Source organism: Gopherus flavomarginatus, chromosome 5 (assembly GCF_025201925.1).
Source record: "Gopherus flavomarginatus isolate rGopFla2 chromosome 5, rGopFla2.mat.asm, whole genome shotgun sequence".
Taxonomy (NCBI): domain Eukaryota; kingdom Metazoa; phylum Chordata; order Testudines; family Testudinidae; genus Gopherus; species Gopherus flavomarginatus.
In genome coordinates, this window is record NC_066621.1 from 6,647,762 (window position 1) to 6,669,846 (window position 22,085).

The 22,085-nt window shown below is 44.4% G+C and overlaps 1 protein-coding gene across 2 annotated transcripts in view; it reads right to left on the reverse strand.

The window, feature by feature from the left end:
- ZFP91 (ZFP91 zinc finger protein, atypical E3 ubiquitin ligase) overlaps positions 1–20,895 on the reverse strand; it is a 31,714-nt gene extending 10,819 nt beyond the window's left edge. The window contains exons 1-6 of one of the 2 annotated variants that reach the window (XM_050955941.1): positions 20,549–20,895; positions 19,409–19,434; positions 6,047–6,262; positions 5,516–5,552; positions 2,241–2,330; positions 1,228–1,356 (exon numbers count right to left, since the gene is read on the reverse strand). In XM_050955941.1, coding sequence (XP_050811898.1) covers positions 1,228–1,356; positions 2,241–2,330; positions 5,516–5,552; positions 6,047–6,262; positions 19,409–19,434; positions 20,549–20,880 — 830 coding nt within the window. In that variant the 5' untranslated portion in view covers positions 20,881–20,895. Of the gene's footprint in view, positions 1–1,227; positions 1,357–2,240; positions 2,334–5,515; positions 5,553–6,046; positions 6,263–19,408; positions 19,435–20,548 lie in introns of both variants that reach the window. The other variant, XM_050955939.1, reaches the window with a different exon arrangement.
- Between the last annotated feature and the right edge of the window lie 1,190 nt (positions 20,896–22,085).

A 22,085-nucleotide genomic window follows, 5' to 3' on the forward strand; every position in this document is an offset into this window, starting at 1 on the left:
TACTGTGTGCAGTTCTGGTTGCCCCAACTTGAAAACGATACATTAGAAATGGAAAAGGTGCAGAGAAAAAGCAACAAAATGATTAAGGGTATGGAACAGCTTCCATATGAAGAAAATGTAAAGAGACTGGGACTATTCAGCTATGATAGAGGTCTGTGAAACCACGGTGTGGAGAAAGTGAATAAGGAAACGTTATTTACCCCTTCACAAGAACCAGGGATCACCTAATGAAATTCATAGCCAGCAGGTTTAAAACAAACAAAAGGAAGCACTTCTTCACATAACACACCATCATCCTGTGGAACTTGTTGCAGGGGATTTTGTGAAGGCCAAAAGTATAACTGGATTAAAAAAGAATTAGATAAATTCATGGAGGATAGGTCCATCGATGGCTATTAGCCACAGTGGTCAGGGATATAATCGCATTCTCTGTGTGTCCCTAAGCCTTGGACTGCCAGATGCTGGGATTGGATGACAAAGGATGGACCACCTGATGATCGCCCTGTTCTGTTCATTCCCTCTGAAGCACCTAGCATTGGTCACTGTTGGAAGACAGAATACTGGGCTAGATGGACCATTGGTCTGACCCAGTACAGTCATTCTTATGTTCTCTGTTTTCCCACATCCAAGCATGCCTGCCTCAGATATGAAAGAGGGGCACCTCTCCCAGGGCAGTGTGTAAACAATACTCATGTCTTCCTGGATGCACGTTACAGAGAAAGATCTGACTCTTCCAGACTAGTTTCTTTAGAAAGTCTTCTGTACTGGGCTTAAAAATGAGCTAAGGAGCCACTGTGAATAACTGCTCCATCTAACAAGGCTTCTAATATAGTTTAGATGACCAGCAAAGATGGGGCCAATAGAAATGTGTTTAAAAAGCATATAACTTTAAAAAAAACAATGAGACACTTTTCACACTATGCTGCCTCATCCAGATTGGCTGGCCATGCCATGTTACAAAACAATTTAGCTTGACTCATACTGACATAGCGTTAACGTCTCCTTGCCAAGTAGAGACAGGACCTTAGAAGAGGTGATCCCCAACCATGGTAAAGAATTTTGATCCTTTCATCCTACTGATTTCAAATTAATTTTTGGGTGAAGGAGGGTAAAGAATCACTCCTGCCTCCCACAGAACTGTGAGGGGAAAAACATAAGACACTGGCCAGAACGCCTATGCAAAAACATACATGCAGGAATAGCTGTTTCTGGAATTATTTTACTCACTTCCTGGGTGGCTCCTCATCTCCCCGAATCTCACTTTCTTCTTTCACCTCCACCTCCACTTTAATCTCCTTCTGTTTCTCTTTTTCTTCCTTCCCCTTGCCTGCTTTCCTCCTTGGCTTTGGAGTGTCCCTGCAAAGATACAAATATGATACACTCTAGTACTCAGCAGAAATCCTCCATCTGTCATAGTGCCCCCTGCACGTTCACTGCAACACCACTGCTCTCCCCCTCGCCACACGAGCAATCCCTGGGAACTGCACAACTCTAGTAAAAACAACGAGGAGTCCATGGCACCTTAAAGGCTAACAGATTTACTTGGGCATACGCTTTCGTGGGTAAAAACCATGGAATGAAAATTACAGATACAGGCATAAATATATATTGGCACACCAAGAGAAGGGAGTTACCTTACAAGTGGAGAACCAATGTTAAAGGCAAATTTAGTCAGGGTGGATGTAGTCCACTCCCAGTAATTGATGAGGTATCCAATACCAAGAGAGGGAAAATTGCCTTTGTAGTGAGCCAGCAACTCCCAGTCCCTACTCAAGCCCAAATTGATGGTGTTAAGTTTGCAAATGAATTGTAGTAACCACCCCTAGTGCCTTCCCATCATATTCCTTCTGATCTATGCTTTTAATTAAGGATGATGAGGGGAGGGAGTTCAATAGGCAACTTTAGACTCCTATACAAATGTTACATACACCTCCCTGCACATACAGGGATAGCTCAAACCAAAGTTCAGGGAGAAGCTGGCAGTCAGTGGCACTCAAACCTAAGTCATCTGACCTGTAAGATAAGATAATTGTCCTGTTAGCTCTACGCAGTGGAGACTCATCAGTCTTGACTAACAGAGAACCATCTTTCTTTCAAATTATATGCTATAGCTCGAACAAAGTTCTAGACTTGATGCAGATGCTATGTGGTGAGGTTCTTTGGCCTGTTTTCTGCAGGAGGTGAGTAGATAAGGGTCCCTTCTGGTCTTGCAAGATATGCATGTCTATAATCCAGCATACCTTTCTAAGTGGGGTTTGTAGGTTTCGTCTCTTGGATCATCTTTGAAGGGAATCTCTTCTTCACTGATCAGCATCTCCTCCTCCTCATCACTGCTATGATGGAGAAGGCAAAAGAAGAGGTAGTAGAACTGCTTATATATGAAATAAGTCATTGTATGACATTCCCTGGAACAGGGGAGGATATCCTTCATCCAAGACTGTTTAGGGAAAATGAACAGACTATACAGAATAAGGAATGGGATGTGTGACATATGACAATTTCCTCCTATATCCTGGCCAAACCTTATGGAATTAAGTTGAACCTTACTGAATTAGGTTTAAGTATCTTAGGAGTTCACCGTGTTGAAAATGCACATGTTTCTGTATTATTATGGAACATCTCTAGGGGGTGAGCCTGACTAATGTAAGCTCTAGGAGGGGTTCTGAGCTTCAAAGAACTATCTGAAATAATGTGAATTTTTTAAAAGTGGGTTTCCCAGGAAGTCTCTAGGGGGAGGTGTGTGCAACTGTAAACTCCTCTGGAGATGAGCCGAACTCAGCCTTTGAAGCTTCCGGAGGAGGAGAAGGAGGAGACCTTTTGTCTGCTGACCACTTGTTATGTGAGGACATATTAGAAGGTCCAAAGTGGATAAGAGAATGACTCTTAGATTCATGGGAGTGCTTGTTCGGAGTTGTCATAAACAGATAGCTAAAGGTTAATGTCTCTTTCACCTGAAGCACCTGACCAGAGGACCAATCCGGAAACCGGATTTTTTCAACTCTGGGTGGAGGGAAGTTTGTGTCTGAGTCTTTGTTTTCTGTCTGCCTGCTTTTCTCTCAGCTTTGAGAAGTGATTTCTGTTTTCTAATCTTCTGTTTCCAAGTGTAAGGACAAAGATCAAATAGTGAGTTATGTGGTTTCTTTTCTTTGGTATTTACATGTCTATAGTTGCTGGAGTGCTTTGAATTGTATTCTTTTTGAATAAGGCTGTTTATTCAATATTCTTTTAAGCAATTGACCCTGTATTTGTCACCTTAATACAGAGAGACCATTGGTATGTATTTTTCTGAGACCTGTTGGAGTTTTTCTTTTCTGGGAAACTTCAGGGAAATTGAGTCTGTACTCACCAGGGAATTGGTGGGAGGAAGAAGTCAGAGGGAGATCTGTGTGTGTTAGATTTACTAGTCTGATTTTGCATTCCCTCTGGGTGAAGAGGGAAGTGCTTTTGTTTCCAGGATTGGAATTACAGAGGGTGGACTCCCTCTGTTTAGATTCACAGAGCTTGTGTCTGTGTATCTCTCCAGGAGCACCTGGAGGGGGGAAGGGAAAAGATTTATTTCCTTTTGTTGTGAGACTCAAGGGTTTGGGTCTTGGGGTCCCCAGGGAAGGGTTTCGGGGGGACCAGAGTGCCCCCAAAACACTCTAATTTTTTGGGTGGTGGCAGCAAGTACCAGGTCCAAGCTGGTAACTATGCTTGGAGGTTTTCATGCTAACCCCCATATTTTGGACGCTAAGGTCCAAATCTGGGACTAGAGTTATGACAGGAGTCAATGTGCTTATGAACTTCTAACCACAGGGAAAAAAATCCTGGTGTGGTTTGAAGAACTGGCATAGCCCTAGCTGGGGTTAAGGAATCTCTGGTAAGCTTGTTAGCATGCATGCAGGCTCTCCTATTGTTTTCATGTTCTAGGTAATGCTTTTATCTGAAGAATATACGTGGTTGCTTAGAAAGAGCAGCATGTTAACTTAATTGTGGCGTGACTTTGCTTACAGCCTCTGAAGAGAAGGCCAAGAAGGCCTGCTAAGGCAGTCTGCCTTTGGGGAAATTCAGTGTAGTCAGGGAACCGTGCAGCCTGGGAATACCCCAGAGTTGGGAGGGAAAGCTATGTGGGTCTCTTGCAGGAGAGATGACAGATGGGGAGCCAGAAGCCTGAGTGCGTGCCCTTGCTGGACCATGGAGGAGGACTAGAGATGCAGTTACATACTGTCACAGGTCAGGACATCAGAGACAGCTTCAAAATAGACCCTCTAGATACAGCATAGCAGACTCTGACTAACAGCTGCATGGGAACACAACCCTGCTTTACCTTTTCAAGATTTACTAGGCTCCAGCAACAATGGGCCACCAAACAAACTGATTATAGGATCTGTTGAAGGAGCCCCGTTGCTATGTAATAAGCCTGGATACAATCCACACTGTACTATTTACATCCCCACACCATCACCTCATCCTCTAGTGGTTTTCAAACTGTGGGTCACAACCCCGTACTGGGTCACAGAACGTAAGGCATTGGGTCATGGCGGCTCTTGTCAGCACCGCCGACCAGGCCTTTAAAAGTCCCGCCGATGTTCTGACACCACACTGTGCTGCGGAAGTAGCCAGCAGCAGGTCCAGCTCCTAGGTGGGAGGACCACGGGGCTCCACATGCTGCCCCTGCACCAAGCTGGGGGTGGGAGGAGGAGTGCCTGCGGGCGAGAGCTGCGCAGACTCACTTGTGAAGCTCCGCCTAGAAGCCGGACCTGCTGCTGGCCACTTCCAGGGCACAGCACGGTCTGCAGTGCCAGCATAGGCAGGAAGCCTGCCTTAGCACCCCCACTGCACTGCTGACCGGGAGCCGCCCAAGGTAACCCCACACCCCAACCACAAGTCTCAATCCCCTGCCCCAGCCCTGAGTACCCTCAAACCTGGAGCCCTTTCCTACACCCCAAACCCATCTCTCCCTGGCCCCACCCCAGAGCCCTGGTCCCACCCCATGCAACAGTCCTGACCCCGCCCCCCCCAAATCCAGAGCTCCCTCCTGCACTCAAAACCCCTCATCCCTGACCCCACCCTAGATCCCGCACCCCCAGACCAGAGCCCTGACCCCTTCCCGCAGCCCAACTCCTTGCCCCAGCCCAGAGCCCCCTCCCACACCCAGAATCCCTCATTCCCAGCCCCACCCCACAGCTCTCACCCCCACACCTCAACCCTCTGCCCCAGCCCTGAGCCCCTCCCATACCCCAAATCCCGCATCCTCAGCTCCACTGGGTCACAGGCATCAACAATTTTCTTCAACTGGGTTGCCAGAAAAAATAAGTTTGAAAACCACTGCTCTACATTATACGATGTCATGTCCAATCCAGGATAGGGAGGAAAGACCCAAAATTGAATGAAAATGGATACTGAACTGGTCCTACCATGGCAAGCTCAAGATCCTTTAGATTGAAGAGTTAACTTTGGAACCATTCAAAGTGATACCACATCTCTTCCCATGGCCCTAACCAAAAAGAAGAAGGCCCAAACCAGAGCTTCCTACCTGATTCCAGTTGGAGACTGATGCTCTTCCGTTACCTCTAAAAAGAAAAGCCACCATTAGGTTTTTAATCACTGTTCACAAGGGACACAGACCAGACTGCAATGTGCCTATCTGTCTGGAAGTATTTCTGACAATGTTCAATACTAGGATGTGCTGCAGTTGATAAGAATACACGCAGGATAGCGACAGGTTTCAGAGTAGCAGCCATGTTAGTCTGTATCCGCAAAAAGAACAGGAGTCCTTGTGGCACCTTAGAGACTAACAAATTTATTTGAGCATAAGGTCCGATGAAGTGGGTTTTAGCCCATGAAAGCTTATGCTCAAATAAATCTGTTAGTCTCTAAGGTGCCACAAGGACTCCTATTCTTTTTTCAGGATAGCGAGGCACCATGCTTTTTGCCAGCAGTCTCTAGCACATTGTTTGCATTTTGGTACCTGTCTCTCTCACCGAAATTATCAGCCTCAAACTGTTCTGCTGGCATTGTTCACACTTTACTCCCAATATTGCCCACTCCCCTAATTGCTACATACCATACTCAAGCTGATCTGTGTTCGGTTCTGACTTGCAGATGAGCTGCAGGGATCCAGTCTTGGACCTGGAGCTGCGTGAATTCTCTGTGTCACGCTGGCGAGCAGCGGCAGCCGTCCTGCTGCTGCGCCACCCTCGGCTGGGCCTGGCTGTGCTGACAGGAGACCCGTGGGTGAGGATGGTGGAAACCTCTTCCTCCTCCCTCTCTTCTTTGGGATCTATGAGGGAAAAAACGCAAAGCAATTCCTAGATCAATGATGAACACAAACCCATCTCTACACTTTGCTCGGCACCTCTACACCAGTTTGTTGCTTATTTAATAATGGATTTGTTCCTCTATGTTCAGTAAGTGGGTGGAGGACTGTGGATTTGGACTATAACACTGCAAAGTGATACAGATAGGCTGCAGGCCAGATCCTTCACCTCACAGAGAAGAGCTCTTGGTACAGCACATAAACAGAGTCTTATCACACTTTTCTACCCATGTATTTTCTCTGGAAGCCGTCCTGATCTCCGTAACTCAAGACTAAAGATAACAAAATAATCTGATGTTTTTTAAAATTAACTCTCTCAGACTAAGGCATGGAAAGGACTTAAACACAAAAACTGCCACACTGGATCAGAAAAATCATCCATCTAGCCCAGTATCCTGTCCCTGACAGTACCAGAGCTTCAAGGTGAGTGTACAGAACAGGGACATTTTGTAGCGATCTACCCATCTTCCACTCACAGCTTCTGGCAGTCAGATAGGGTCACCCAAAGCATGGAGTTGGGTACCTGACCATCTTGTCTAATATTCATTGATGGACCTATCCTCCATGAACGTATCTAGTTCTTTTTTGAGCCCAGTTATACTTTTTGGCCATCACAACATACCCTGGTAATGAGTTCCATGGGGTAACTGTGCATTGTATGAAAAGTACCTCCTCCTGTTTGTATTAAAACCACTGCCTATTAATTTCATTGAGTGAACCGTGGTTTCTGTACTGAGGGAAAGGGTAAACAAAACCCCTCTATTCACTTTTTAAAAAACATTCTGATGTTAGAAACCTCTATCATATGTCCCCTTAGCTGTGTCTTTTCTAAGCTGAACAGCCCTATTATTTTTAGTTTCTCCTCATATGGAAACCATTCCATGTCTGCAATCATCTTTGTTGCCCTTTGTCCCCAACCAACCATCATTCTCCTAGAATTTATTATAAAGCGCTGAAACAGATTTCAGTGAGCAAGTTTTATGAAAGATCTGCAAAAGTTTGGCCCACATTGAATCTCTTATTTACAGAATCGCCAAACAGTGCTTTTTAAACTGAAGTTTACACATTGCAAAAATCCTGAAGAATCTGAGCTGAAACTTACTGGTTTCTATGCAAGAGCAAGCAACACCACAATCACTTGCAACAATTTTAACAAGCCCTTGCATTCTTAACCTGCAGTTTCACTCCTTTATAACTGCTACAAGTTGTTCCTTTTGGGAGGATGCATGTCAGATTGATCCCCGCATATAAATGTTGGGAAGTCAATAAAACTGGTTGAACAGTTGTGGGAGCAACTTTCAGAAAAACCTTTTGTGCTTCAGTAACGCCAAGATTTTTTTTTTTCCCCATTTCCAACTTGCCATCAGATTAGCCCTAATGAAGCCAAGTGCCTCTTCCCATTCAGTGAATCCTGGTGTGCGGAAGAAAGGAATTGTTGGCTACGCGCAAGTATTTTGTTACTGTTTTAGAACAAAGTGCAGCTCTCCAAGAGACCTGCAATCCAAATTGAGCATCCATCCTTTCCTTTTTACTTGTCCATTTCAGCTCATTTGTAAGTACTGTCGTTTCTAGGAAAGCCTTGCAAAGCAAGTAAATAATCTAGCTAAGTAAGCTATTTAGTTGCCCAACTGTAAATACCAAGAAGAGTTTTCCATTTGGACCTGCAGAAGAGGCAGTCCTAGTTTTGCAAGGATAGGATGAGACGCAGCTATTAAGTGCATATCTCCCCGATAGTCACCCTCTCTTGATATCAGGGCTGAATTCTAATAGGAAAAGAGCAGCCCATATGCACGTGGGTGTGAAAACCATCCAAAGCACCATTCTGATCCCTTAATTCAGAGTCCCAGAATTAACAAAGTCTGATTGGCAAAGAGAACAAGATTGGCCTTAGAGGTTTTTTGGGAATTGGTCCTGCTTTGAGCAGGGGGTTGGACTAGATGACCTCCTGAGGTCCCTTCCAACCCTGATCTTCTATGACTATGAACAAACTCTCATATCATGGTCCCCCCACCCAACCATCATGGATCTGCATATATTCATGTTCTTCTGCGCTGCTACTGATTGATCTAATATTCAAAAGAGCCGGGTATCCTGTGAGAAACCTGTGTTCTATCAGCACCAGTTGCAATTTCTACCAGGATACAGTCTCTGGAGTCCCTTATGTAAGGTCTGTCTGTTATATCAGCCTCTGGCTATGAGCTGTCTGATAAAACTTGAAGCTCTACTCCTTTCCAGATATTTGAAAAGGGCACTTACTGATTTCTCCTATTCCAGGGCCGCCTCATTGTTGTAGAGGAGGTTTGTAGGAGTATTTCTCTACTCTACTCATTTCTCAGTCTCTTTTTTGGAGTTGTCCACAAATTAATAGCTCAAATATTTGCCTCTACTGCTACTCAAAGCTCTCTTGGCAACAACAGTACTGTGAAACTGACATGATTCTTGACAGTTTCACTGCTGTTCAGAAGTAGGGAATAGCAACTGTGAAACAGACAAGAATTGGTAATTTTACTCTACTTCAGTTCAATGTTCAAGCAGCAACACAATGGTTCCTTCTGCAGCCCCAGGATACAGTCCCTCCGAGTGTCATTCAAAAGTCTCCACCTAGCCATCCAAACACAAGGATGAAAAATACATTTTTTTCTAAAAGGATGAAGACTTGGATTCTGCAGAAATCATGGCTTAGCACTTCCACCTCGACCAGGCAAAGTTTCCCTTTATCTCTGGCAAGTGGATTTTTCAAGCCTCACTGCCAATGGTTAGAGTAAATAATCAATGACTGGGGTTTAGACCTGTATGAAGTATTACAAGTTTTCTGTAAAACAGTGAACAAGATTTATCTATGGTTTTACATATATTGAACAAGCTTTAATTTCAAAGCATGATCTACTCCATTCCTCTGCTTCTCAGTTTACATTAAGATCTCTAGCCCTATTCTGCTTTACTTCTGTCTCAATTCACAAAATGCTCTCATTTCAGTGGATTTACAAATCAGTTCCTTCATTTGAATACTTTATGGAAAAATTTGAGATTTCCCTATGAAGAGCCACCTTTATATAAATGTTAACCCTTTTACTGCTGCTCTTGAAAAATGTTTAATCATGTTGCAGATTGGACATATGTCCTACACATTTATTTGGTTGGCAGGCTGGCAAAAACTAATGTTTTAAGGTTTACTTCCGTGAATCAAGTTGAAACAGGCTTCAGAGTTACCATGTATAAAGTACACCCAAAACACCACATGTGGTAATTTCATGGCACTTGTTCAAAGTAAAAATCTTTAATAAGCCATATCCCGATTTCTCATTTCCACATGTTCCTCTGCTTTAGTATCACTTTGTCTAGCAAATTCATTGCTCTTTGCATGTTAAGCTGGCTTCTGTACAGCCAAAACACAAATATTTGATGAATACTGGAAAATTATGATAAGTGAAATATTCTGTTTTACATTAAAAGCTGTTATGAACTAATGTACCACTATTAGTTTAAAACCATTACAGACCCCAAAATTCACTATCCTGGGTACATACAGAGCCACATGTGTAAAAGTCACAGTTGTGTCATGCAAGGTACAGCTGCAACAAACATTCAGCCTTACTAACAGGTGAACTCAGAACTGATGTTCACCGAAATTCATCAGTCCAAAGAAGAGATCCCAATGAACCACTGTAGGATTAACCCTTTTCTCCTCCCAGTGCTTAGCCATTTCTGCAGAGGAAAAGAGTGGCTCTTTTGAAGAAGCCAGCCTTCCAATTCAGTATTCATGTGTCCCTAACAATTACAACTCTGCAATCAATCTGTGTCTATAGATCTGAGAATCCTTTAAAGGAAAAAGCAGCACCTTTTTCCACTGTCATATTCTTGTCTAACTCACATAACCCAATGTGTTAGAGGAAGCTATTACCCTTCCTCTGGAGGTGCTGCAGATATATCACAACTCCACCTGGTGCTCCTTCTCTGCTTTGAGATTCACCTGTCCCTACACTGGGCCCTGGGCTACAGCATCCTGTGTATCAACCATGCTTACCAGGCAGGTCTGAGTGAGTTTGGCACTCATGGTTCTTCCCTTCTAGAGTCTATGACCATTGGTGTCTAGTGACCAAACGGCTTTTTAAACCCAAAAGGTTGTTTATTTTAAACAATAGGAACAAATCATTTAGAGAAAAAAGAATTTTAAAACAGTCTACACTCATGTTTATCTTACCCAAAGGCTTCCCATCTCCTGATTCTGACCTCGGCACATGGTGACCTCCTTCAGACACCCTGGCAAAAACCTATCTTTGTCTCCTGACAGAGTCCCTTCTTTAAATTCTGTCTCAGTTCTTTTGATCTTCTGGTTTCCAGGTCTTTCCCTATCCTGGTATTGTCTCTTAAGTGTTTGCTGAGAAGCAGCTTCCATCGTGAGCTATTCCATCCTTTCTTCTTGTTTACCCTTCTAGTCCCCTATTACAAATACATTCACATAGTAAAACATCCCAATAATCAGGTCACCATACTGCACTTGTAAATTACTGAGTAATTCCACCTCCATCACAATAACCATTAAACTGTTTTTTACTATTACTAAATATTACTTCAAGCAAAGAAAGTACCATCCACTGACAATAAGGGAGTTAGCCACACAGATTCGTTATGAAATTTTTATTCCTCCATGCCACGCTAATGAAGAGGCTAGAGCTCTGTTTATTCAGTGTTTCACTTCTCTCATAGACTATCAGGGTTGGAAGGGACCACAGGAGTTCCTCTAGTCCAACCCCCTGCTCAAAGCAGGACCAATCCCCAGACAGGTTTTTGCCCCAGATCCCTAAATGGCCCCCTCAAGGACTGAACTCAATCCTGGGTTTAGCAGGCCAATGCTCAAACCACTGAGTTTCCCCTCCCCCAAATAACCCTCCATACTCAATATAATATCTGATGGGCATCATTAGTCCCAACTCTAGATGCACAAGGTAAACAGTTTTCTCCACTGTGCAAGTTTTGATTTGGAAGCATTTTTCACAGAGATCAGGAAGTCCTCTCCTTCAAATCCCAGATCATAGAGTTATTCATTTCATTTTAAATGTATGTAAGGATAGCTGAAGCAGCCAGATATCAAAAGAGTTAAATGCTTAAGTACTTTTGGCAGCTCTCCACTCTGCTACTGCTTGAGACAACTTTTTCCTTCTGAACCTCAGCTTTCTGCAGCATGGCAAAAAAAACCTCATTCCCACAGCTCTCATGACAATTCACTGGAAAGCTGCAGTGAAATTTCCACACTTTTAGTACACTCTCTTAACCATCAGTAGCGTATCACAGTTGCATACCAGCTTTTTCCTTAAGAGGAGTTTTCCAGGAGCTTGGTCTACATTCTTGATCTCTTCAACTAAATGAGTAATGTAAGAGTGCCATAGTGCATCTCTACTTCAGCATGCTGGCTGACCAAAAAGTCCCAGCAGAAGCGAAAGACACTCCATAGACAAGCTCTCCTTGAAGTGAAAGCACCAGAACTCTGGAGGAAAAGGAAAGTGAAATCCTGGACAGGTATCAGATATTGGACAGCAAAAACACATAATTCACCGTGAAGATCAAAAATGGGTCAAAACCTTTATTATATTTCTTGTCTTCTGAAAAGCCATTGTAACTTGCTCCATTGTTAAGAGCCACAGTCTCCTGTGGAATCTGCAACTGAAGCTTTAGCTTGACTTCCAAGTGCACCAGAAATGTATCATTGCTAAAATCTTTCAGCCACTGTTAGCCAGTGACAATAAGCAGGTTCAATGAATCACACAATGAGGGAAGAGTCTAAAACGGTATTTTACAAGTGACTGATTCAAGGGATACTTGCACATTAGAACTGGCTGAGGACAATCAACATACAAAGTCACATTCTGCTTAGCTTGGTGGGCTATTTTGATGGTGTCACCCCCATCCACCAGTTCCCAAGAGTGCACAGTTGAGATTCCATCAATTAAAAGCAAAAACTCCAATCCTCCAATTAAACAGAAGGATGATGGGAGTCAGTGGAGGAGGGGAGGGGTAAAAGAAACAGGCAGAGAAAGGAATGAAGAAGGTGAGTTTTAAGTTGCTCCTTTTCCTAAGTGTGGCATGGTATCTTTTCAGCAGCCGTTCTTCCCATTCTCACTGTAAGAACTAAAATAGCAATTGTTTAATTTGCTATATTTAGCTTTTACAACAGTGTTTTTTAATCTTGAATTGCGGATTTCACTGCCAGGAGAGGCTGTATAAAGTTTGCAGGCCTTCCTATTAGAGACCCATTTTTATTTACAATTCCCATTACGATTCAGAAACATTTTATGCTCCACCTCAACTCAAAGGTGATTTTTTATTGCAAAAATCCATTTTTCTTTCTCTTTTTTTTTTGAAGTTGCAACAGTATGACAAATATGCCATTTACATATTCATTTCCCACCTCCCCAGGTACAAAAAACCCAAACCAACTAAACTTGATTTTTAAGTGTAGAATCTTTGTTAAATTTTAAAAATTTCATCTTTCAATTATGTGTGTTTGAAAGTGGCATTGTAAGCATACACAGCAAACAATCAGAAATGAATCGCAGACAATTAATTGTAAGTGAAAAATGATTCGCTTTTGCTTTAGAGTTTCAAGTGAGCCACTAATCTGAAGACAAAACTGTATTCATATATGTTAGCTTTCTGGGATGTACATTTAGACTTTTAACTAGTTCAATCGCCTAACTGACTATGAAGTTGCATTAAATACGATTTCACCGTTCTGCTGTGGCACAGCTAGGAGATTATATATACACACATATATAGTGTGGATGGGGCCCACATAATACATAGCAAGTTGCGTATGTGGCCCACAATGATAAATAGGTTGAGAACCACTGCAATAGTGCAATGTGAAAGCTGCACAGAACATAAGATATAGGAAATGGAGAGTTAAATGACACATTTAACCATAAAGGTGACCTGCAAAGAAAATAAAGTGGCCCAAAGCCCCTTTTTTCTTCTTTTTGTTATGTATAAAAACTCAAAAGGTTTTCCAAGGTGGCTTTCTGGTTTGTTATTTCAGTTAGAAATTTAGATCTTGTCCATGGTGAAAGGCCATGGTAACTGGAGAACTATGACATCACAGGAGAACTAATCAACTGAGACAGGAAGGGATTTTTAGTCAGGTTGTTTTAAAATTTATCATCTCTTCAATTCCAATTCTCCCAACACTTGGGAGAAAACATACATTTGTAATAAAATTTGCCATTCTTCAGTGGTAGCAAACAAGAGTCTCGTTAACTCCTTAATTCTGGGCCTAGGTCCGCACCCTTCCAACTAAGACATAAGCATATAATACATCAGAGCCTCCAGCAAAACACAGAGACAAGATGTGATATTTCTGATAGTTCTAAGTTTAAAAATCAGACTACCCCTTTCTTTCAGGCCTTATACATCATAAGTAAGGCTACGTTTTAGTCATGGGTATATTTAGTAAAAGTCACGGACAGGTAATAGGCAGTAAACAAAAATTAACAGCCAGTAACATGTCCATGACTTTTACTATATATCCCTAAGTAAAACTTGGGCCAGGTAGTCTGGGGTCACCGCAGGTGATGGCCCAGGCCCACCCCTGCTGGCACTGGGAGGGAAAGGGGGCCAGGCAGCCTGGGACTGCCGCTGAGGGTGGGGAGGAAGGGTTGATGGGGCTGGCAGGCTCCCTACCCAGCTCCAACCAGCATGTTCCTGCAGCTCCTAGGCAGAGGGACTAGGGGGCTCTGTGAGCTGCTTCCACCACAAGCACTGGCTCCACAGCTCCCACTCGCAGGGAACCACAGCCAATAGGAGTGGTGCCTGTGGGCACGGGTAGTGTGCTGAGCCCCCGGTCCCTAGAAAATAAGAATGGCCATACTGGGTCAGACCAAAAGTCCATATAGCCCAGTATCCTGTCTTCTGACAGTGGCCAATGCCAGGTGCCCCTGAGGGAATGAACAGAACAGGTAATCATCAATGATCCATCCCCTGTCATCCATTCCTCGCTTCTGGCAAACAGAGGCTACTGACACCATCCCTGTCCATCCTGGCTAATAGCCATTGATGGACCTATCCTCCATGAACTTTAGTTCTTTTTTGAACCCTGTTATAGTCTTGGCCTTCACAACATCCTCTGGCAAGGAGTTCCACAGGTTGACTGGGTATTGTGTGAAAAAAACCTTCCTTTTGTTTGTTTTAAACCTGCCGCTTATTAATTTCATTAATAGGAGCAGCAGGAACATATTAGTGGGAGCCCAGGAGTGCCCCCATCCCCCAGGTAAGCCCCTGCCGCAACCCTGAGTCTGCTCCCACACCAGCTGCTGCAGAAGTCATGGTAAGTCATGGAATCCTTGACCATAAGTAAACAAAGGACAAACCCAGTTTTTAAAAATATCCTACAGGTTATCTTTAACTATTCCCTCATTTCTAGCACTGTCTTTTGAAGCCTCACTCTATTACTCAAACAGAGTAAGTCTTCTCTTTGCAACTTTAGAAACAGATGTAGCAAGTTGTAGCACTGTGTACTGTAGTAATAAAATTAAGAAGTATCTGGACAAAGTAATTTCTGTATTAAATACAAAAAAGTAACAATGTAAAATTAAACTTGCAATATCAGGGCACTCAGTGACACTCTGGAAAAGTTAACTACCATATTAAACATCTTGTATATTTCATGGTATACCTTAAGAATGCTATCTTTAGGGGATTGCAATGAAAAAGGAAAGAACAGAAAACTATACAAACTTTGAATGTCGTTGTGTTAACATTGGCAGAGCAACATTAACTTTGGGGATTTCGTGACTCTAGTGTCTGATCTTCCAAACTTAATATAGCATGAATGCTAGTTTCTTTTCAAAAGGCAAAAAGAAAAGTAGGCTTCTTGTACAGCTTACAAGCACTAATGACTGAAGGCAAAGCATATGTATTTTGTGAACCAGTAACTGAGACCTTTGATTCTCTGCATTTGTATGTAGCCTATCGCTAAATGTAAAGTTAGCATCTTCACACATTTCTACTGCAAGCACTTAGTTCTGAAGTTTCAGATATTCATGTCTTTTTTCCAAACGTAGTAAAGCGCTTCCTGCTCATTTAAGGCCTTATTTACACATCAAGTTTTAAAGTTCAGCTGCTATCTCCCCCTTCCCTCACAAAGTTAGCCCACACAGAAGTAAGTATCTTTGTTTAAAGATACAAAAAGGACTTTAAAAAAAGTCATAACTTCTTACTGGTGAAAGGACATTCAGCTTCTGGTAGAAACCAGAGGTAAAATTTTAGCTGAAAATATATCAATGACTAAAGTCAGATGAATGGTGGGATGAAGTTTAGAAAGAAAGCTACTTTGTAGCTTTAAAGGGGTCAGTACTTGCATGACTGACAGGTTCAATTTATGAAGTCAATTTTCAATTCAGAGATAATGGAAAAGCACGAATCAAAATTTAACCATTAAATCTGAAACCCAGTAGTTTCCAACATTAGCATTTTAGTTAGAACTGCAGTTTTAACATTTTTTTCACAAGAAGAATATCTAAACCCGTGTGAAACTGCACATGGGCTATAGTATACAGTTTGTCTAGAACTTTATGGATATTGGGCTTATGAAAACTGACAGAATTAAACAGCTATATAAAAAGGACTTACTAATTATACTGAAAAATATAGCTAATAAAATGCAAGAAGTACTTGTACAAGTACATCTGAAAATACAATCATCCCATAAAATATATTAGGATTCTATTACAGTTGCATGATAAAGCACACAAGGCAGGAAATACCATAATTAAGGCTGACTTTGTAACTTTAACTGCCTCCTTATGTGCTAGTTTTGTATTTGTGATTGATATCAATCATGAAATACAATACACACCTTCCTAAGCCTTAACCTTCCCACAGTCTTGCTATCACATGCACGAAGGCAGACCTTTGTGCCTATGCACTGATGTCAATGATCCAGTCAGTGAGCCCTTAGATACACATTACACTATCTATTTTTATTCTTTTACACAATACTAGTTATACTGGCATAGCAATTCCTTATGGTTTTTATTGATAGTGCAAGTTCACTTGTTTTATTTTTATAATTCTGCCATCCCATGGTTCTCCCACCCTTTGTAATCTCTGTGGCAGCCACTCTATGTTTGCGCAATGCTGAGCACAAATGAGGCCCCTCTCTTGGTTGGCCTGGAGGCACTATTGTAATAAACATATTAAATAATAGTAATTCTGTCTGCACTCAAACTATACATTTTCTTTGCAAGCTGCAGCACAGCTGCTTGCAACTGTAAGTAGAATTCCAAATATGAAGACCTTATTGAGCTAAACATTTTGGTGACCTATATACTACAGAAAATTTACACTTCTGCTCGGTTGAATACCTAAGATGCATGTTGTATACATATAGTTTACTGTGTACTTTTCAACTAAGTGATTTTCATGAACTGTTTGTCTGCCATACACAGACAAGCAGTCATTACAAGATGCTGTACAGATTTATCTAAATCAGTAGTTTTCAACCTGTGGTCCGCAGACCCCTGGAGGTACAGACTATGTGTAAGATCTCCAAAGGGGTCTGCACCTCTATCTGAGATTTTGTATAGGGGTCCGCAAATGAAAAATGTTTGAAAACAACTGATCTAAATAAAAAACTGTATACAGTATTGTATTTAATAGTATGTGATAATTAAATACTACCATAATGCAAGTACAAGGATGCACAGTTAAATTCCACATATAAACTTAAATGTTAGCATTTATTGACTTAAATCTTTAAACATGCAATAGCTTCACCCTCCAGGACTTCAAAGGTCTGTTGGCTAGCAAAAACTGCCACCATGTAAGTTACACAATCTGATACTATTTGAATAGATGCCACCAAAATATTCTAGCATCTCTCCTGCACACCATGAGCTGTGTGGCTGAGAAGGATGCTGGCATCTTCCTATATGATAAAGCTAAGGTGAACCAGACTATGGGTAATTTCTGTACACCTTTAACTTTTCCCCGGCTCCAAGCATCCCTGTCAATGCACAGTAATTTAGCTGACTGGATATTTCCATGTACTCCCAGGTTCACTCAGTACAAACGTGCAAGTGTGTAATATTTATACTATCAGTGTCTGGGGTCCCAGCCCTGCAGTAGAAAACCATTATGTTAGGTGCTGTATAATCACTGAACATAATTACTTTCATGCACTCTTTGAGCTACAAAAGGCTCTTACTTTGTATAGGATTTTAAGAGGTGAAAAATTCAAAGCAAGTTTTCCTATCAAACAAGGCTAGGTGCAGCTCTTCAGTTAGCATGAAATTTGTCATGGAAATAGAGCTATTTTGGCTTTAGGGCTGGTTCATAAAGAAAAAGCACAAGAATTTCAACGTGGAGAATTTTTTCCATGTTTTCACATTCAAGGACAGCTAAAGCATTCATTGCTCCAAGTTCTTAAAAAATTAAACTTTAGAAAAAGACTAAGCTTGGGAAAATACAATCTGAAACATGAAAAGTTTCAGAAAGTTTTAAGCAACTGAAAAAAGTGGAATCATTAGGTCAACTTAGCAGCATGATCACTTAAAAAAGCCCAAGCACGAAATAGATTGGAAGTGACTAGATCAGGGGTCGGCAACCTTTCAGAAGTGCTGTGCTGAGTAGTCGTTTATTCACTCTAATTTAAGGTTTCGCATGCCAGTAATACATTTTAACATTTTTAAAAGGTCTCTTTCTAGAAGTCTATAATATATAACTAAACTATTATTGTATGTAACGTAAATACGGCTTTTAAAATGTTTAAGAAGCTTCATTTAAAATTAAATTAAAATGACTGGTGGCCAGGACCCGGGCACTGTGAGTGGCACTGAAAGTCAGCTCGCGTGCCACCTTCGGCACGTGTGCCATAGGTTGCCTACCCCTGCACTAGATAAAATAATTTACATAAATATTCAATTATGCTTCATACATTCAGAAAACAGCAATGACACTCCCCTTACACACTCCAGCAATCTTAACTCTAACAGAGAAGGCACTAACTCAACACACATCACTAATTATATTTTTTACATAGTAAAATGTGAATATATATTAGCGGTGTATACGCTAAATGAATTCATAAGCACGGATTGCAAATCAGCACAGAATTAATTTACCGCGTGGTAGGTAGAAGAGTGACATATTTTAACACCCAGCTGGACTGAACTCTGAAGAGGCCCCTGGTTTCTCCCTTCTTAAGGTCTCACTATAACACTGTAGCCTACAATCCTTCCTTTTCCTCTTTGGCTGTTTATTTGTCTGTCTACAAACAGCAACAAAGACTGCTGCCAATAGGAAGTTGCAGCACATCATTGACTAGAGATGCCCCAAGGTTTCTGGGCACGAATGCCTACAAATCAAAATTAAACTGAACACGGCAGCAGAGAAAAGTGAGCTGTTTGTGTATGTATATATATAGTCTCTGCATTCTGAGTTTGCTGGGAGACTTCCCATTCTGTGAGGCTCTGTCCATTTCAGCCTGCCAAACACTATATAATACTTTCTTTTGTAAACTGCTTCAGGACGAAGCCTCTATCATCTCCCTGCTCCACCACTGTCAGCTTTTTGCACATGTTTCTACTCCTCCCATACTGCCCCGTACACACTGAATACTCTCCATGATTTGATCCACAAGGCCACTACCGTCTCCTCCAAATTTCTCCTCAGTCACCTCTGCTGCAACACCTAGAAGAAATCTACTGCCATCCACGGAGAGGCAGATGGGGCTAGATGACAACATTTACAGTAGAATGCAAATACATATGCATACACAAATGTATACATTGGAATGCATCCCTCTCCCTGTACCTTTCGTATGTCACACTAGGGCCTGATCCTGTAACATTATGTTCACAGAGACTGTTGAGAACCAGGGCCTTGTAGCTGTTAAGGTACAGGACTAGGTTTATATGGAGCCTAGCACAATGGGACCCCAATTGTGAGTGGAGCTTTGGGGCACTATTGCAATACTAAACACCAAACAAACATGAAATGTTATCTTAAAACGGAAGATGCATCAGATGGAAGGCTGCCTTAGGGAAAGTCTCCCTTTCCCTGATGCCATAAACAAATCATAAGGAACAAACCAGAATGAAGGAGGCATTCAGATCTTACCTTTACCAGCTGCTTTATGTGCATATCTGAAAGAAATATAAAAGTAAATATAAATAACAGAATGCTGCTGCCATATTACACAAACTAACATCTAACCCCATTAAACTGTAAGGTGAGCTCTATTTCCAAACTGCATGGGCAGCTCCTGCAAAGTAAACAAACAAAAAGAGGTTCCCTTATCTTGAAGGGCTGGTTTTTAATCACTTTCAAATAAAACTGGCAGTTTCTCCAAGGTATCTCTCCCTCCCTGAGTAAAATCTATGGGTATAAGGGCTTGTCTACATGAAAAAGTCACACAATTCCACCCAAGGCATGAACTGAATCCTCAACCAGTGCAATTTTCTCACATAGACAAGTCCTAAGAGTCTCCATGCACCTTTCAAGCCAGTGGAGACCCTCCTACATCCCCTCCAGCACTACTCTCAAGTAGCTGCCAAATTATCATGATCTTCATTCAATGCCTTTGACTAGCAATTCAGTTTTTGCAGAATGGAAAAGGCTGCACTCTTCTGAGGAGAAGACCCTCTTGTACTGTGAGTGCATATGAACATAGAGAACGGAAGTTCAAGCAGATTCTGATAAGACTAGAGAGCAGAGTCTACTCCCTCTTCCCCTCCCCAGTATCGCTGTGTGAAGGGGGGGATGCAGAGCCCCCTCCCCCCAGTATCGCTGTGTGAAGGGGGGGATGCAGAGCCCCCTCCCCCCAGTATCGCTGTGTGAAGGGGGGGATGCAGAGCCCCCTCCCCCCAGTATCGCTGTGTGAAGGGGGGGATGCAGAGCCCCCTCCCCCCAGTATCGCTGTGTGAAGGGGGGGATGCAGAGCCCCCTCCCCCCAGTATCGCTGTGTGAAGGGGGGGATGCAGAGCCCCCTCCCCCCAGTATCGCTGTGTGAAGGGCGGGATGCAGAGCCCCCTCCCCCCAGTATCGCTGTGTGAAGGGCGGGATGCAGAGGTGCCATAGGACTCTCTTGCTTTTTACAGATCCAGACACCCCCCCCCCCGTGTCTCACTGTGTGTGAAAGGGAGACACAGAGCCCCGCCCCCCCATGTGAGTGTGTGCGGGTGTCCAAAGTCTCCCCCCGTCAATGTGTGTGTTGGGGGGGGGCGATGTCCTGCTTTCTCCTCCGAGCCCGGTACTCACACGGGGCGCGAGGTCCCCTTCTTGCCCCCGGCTCCCGGCGGGGCGGCAGCTGCCGGCGGCGGCTCGGTCTCCTCGGGCGGGCGGGCGCCGGGGCTGCTCTTCCGGCGGCGGGGGTACTCGGCCTTCCTGCGGCGGGATGCGGCTCCCCCTGCAGCCTCCCCGGCGGCGGCGGCCCGGTTCCGCTCCCGGCCTCCCCTCAGCACCCGGCTGCCCGCGGACTCCTCCCCCTGCTCCGGGGCGGGGGCGCGTCGGCGGCCGACGGCGGCGGAGGGTGGCCCCTGGGTCTCCCCCTGCTCCGCGGCGCCCCCCGACAGCTCGGTCCCGCCCGGCATCGGGGCGGCGAGCGGAGGGGGCCGCGGCGGTTGCTCCTCCTTGCTGCCCCCGGCGGCGCTCCGCCCACCCCCGCCCTACGCAATCGCGCCCGCTCAACGGCAGCCAATTAGGAGCCGGCGTCGGCTTCAGCCCGGGCGCAAGATTCTCCGCCCTTCCCCGTCACCCACCAATCATGCAGAAAGGGCTGGGATACGCCACACCCCCTCTCCAGAGCCGGCCAATCAGCAGCCTAACAGAGCTTAGTCCGCGCGCCGCTCCGTTGACCAATCGGCCAGCGCAGCTCTCCGGGAGCGCGCGCCCGCCCGCGCGCGCTGTCTGTTTTCCCAACGGTGGCGCGCGCCGCGACCCCCTCCCCCTAGCCGATTAGCAGCCGCGTCTCGCGCCCGGCTCGGTGACCTTTTCACCCCCTCGGCCCAGGAGCCCCCGTCGCGCGTGGCTCGGGGGAGGGTGGGCGCGCACCGCGCAGGCGCAATCGCTTCGCCCAGCCTCTGCTGTTACGATCGTGGTTCCTACCGCCCCCGCCGCAGCCTGGGCCCCTCTGGTCCCCCCGAGTCCCTGGTCCGTGGGAGAGGTCGCGAGGGAGCCGGTAGCCCCCGAGACCCTCCCGCTCTGGCTCTCGCACCGTCCCCGCCACTCGCGGTACCGGAGCGGTGGAGGAGTTTTTTTGGCTGTCGCTTCTCCTTTAAGAAAAAAAAAAAAAAAAGCCCTGTCGGGCGGCGGGTGAAAGTCGGTTACAAATGGCGGCCAGCGCAGGGGGGCGCGGCTGGCGGAACGTTCGCCCACTTCCGCTCCTGCTCGCGCATGCGCCCTGGCTCCGGGGCAGCGCATTGTGGGAGTTGTAGTCTGAGTTCAAAGGCTGGGAGTTGGCGGGCAGGAGAAATTAACCTGGAAGCGGCCCCGAAGGCAGCGGGGAAATGCTCTTTCTCGGGCCATGCTTGCGCAAGGTCTTGCCTAACCTCCTTTGGCTGCAGTTCCTGGGGCCTCCCACCTGGCATCCTCCTGGGTACAGGGTTCATGGTGGAGCTGGGCCCAATGCCACCTGCTGCTGCCTCCCCCAACCCTCCCCTCTGGCCCTATGGGTGGGGGAGGCAGCTTCCCCTGGCAGTGCCTGTGCAACAGGAATATCTTGGTGACAGACAAGCACGGTGCATGGTGCCATCCCCCAGAACAGTGCCCTTTGATGCTTGGATCCATTTGGATAAAG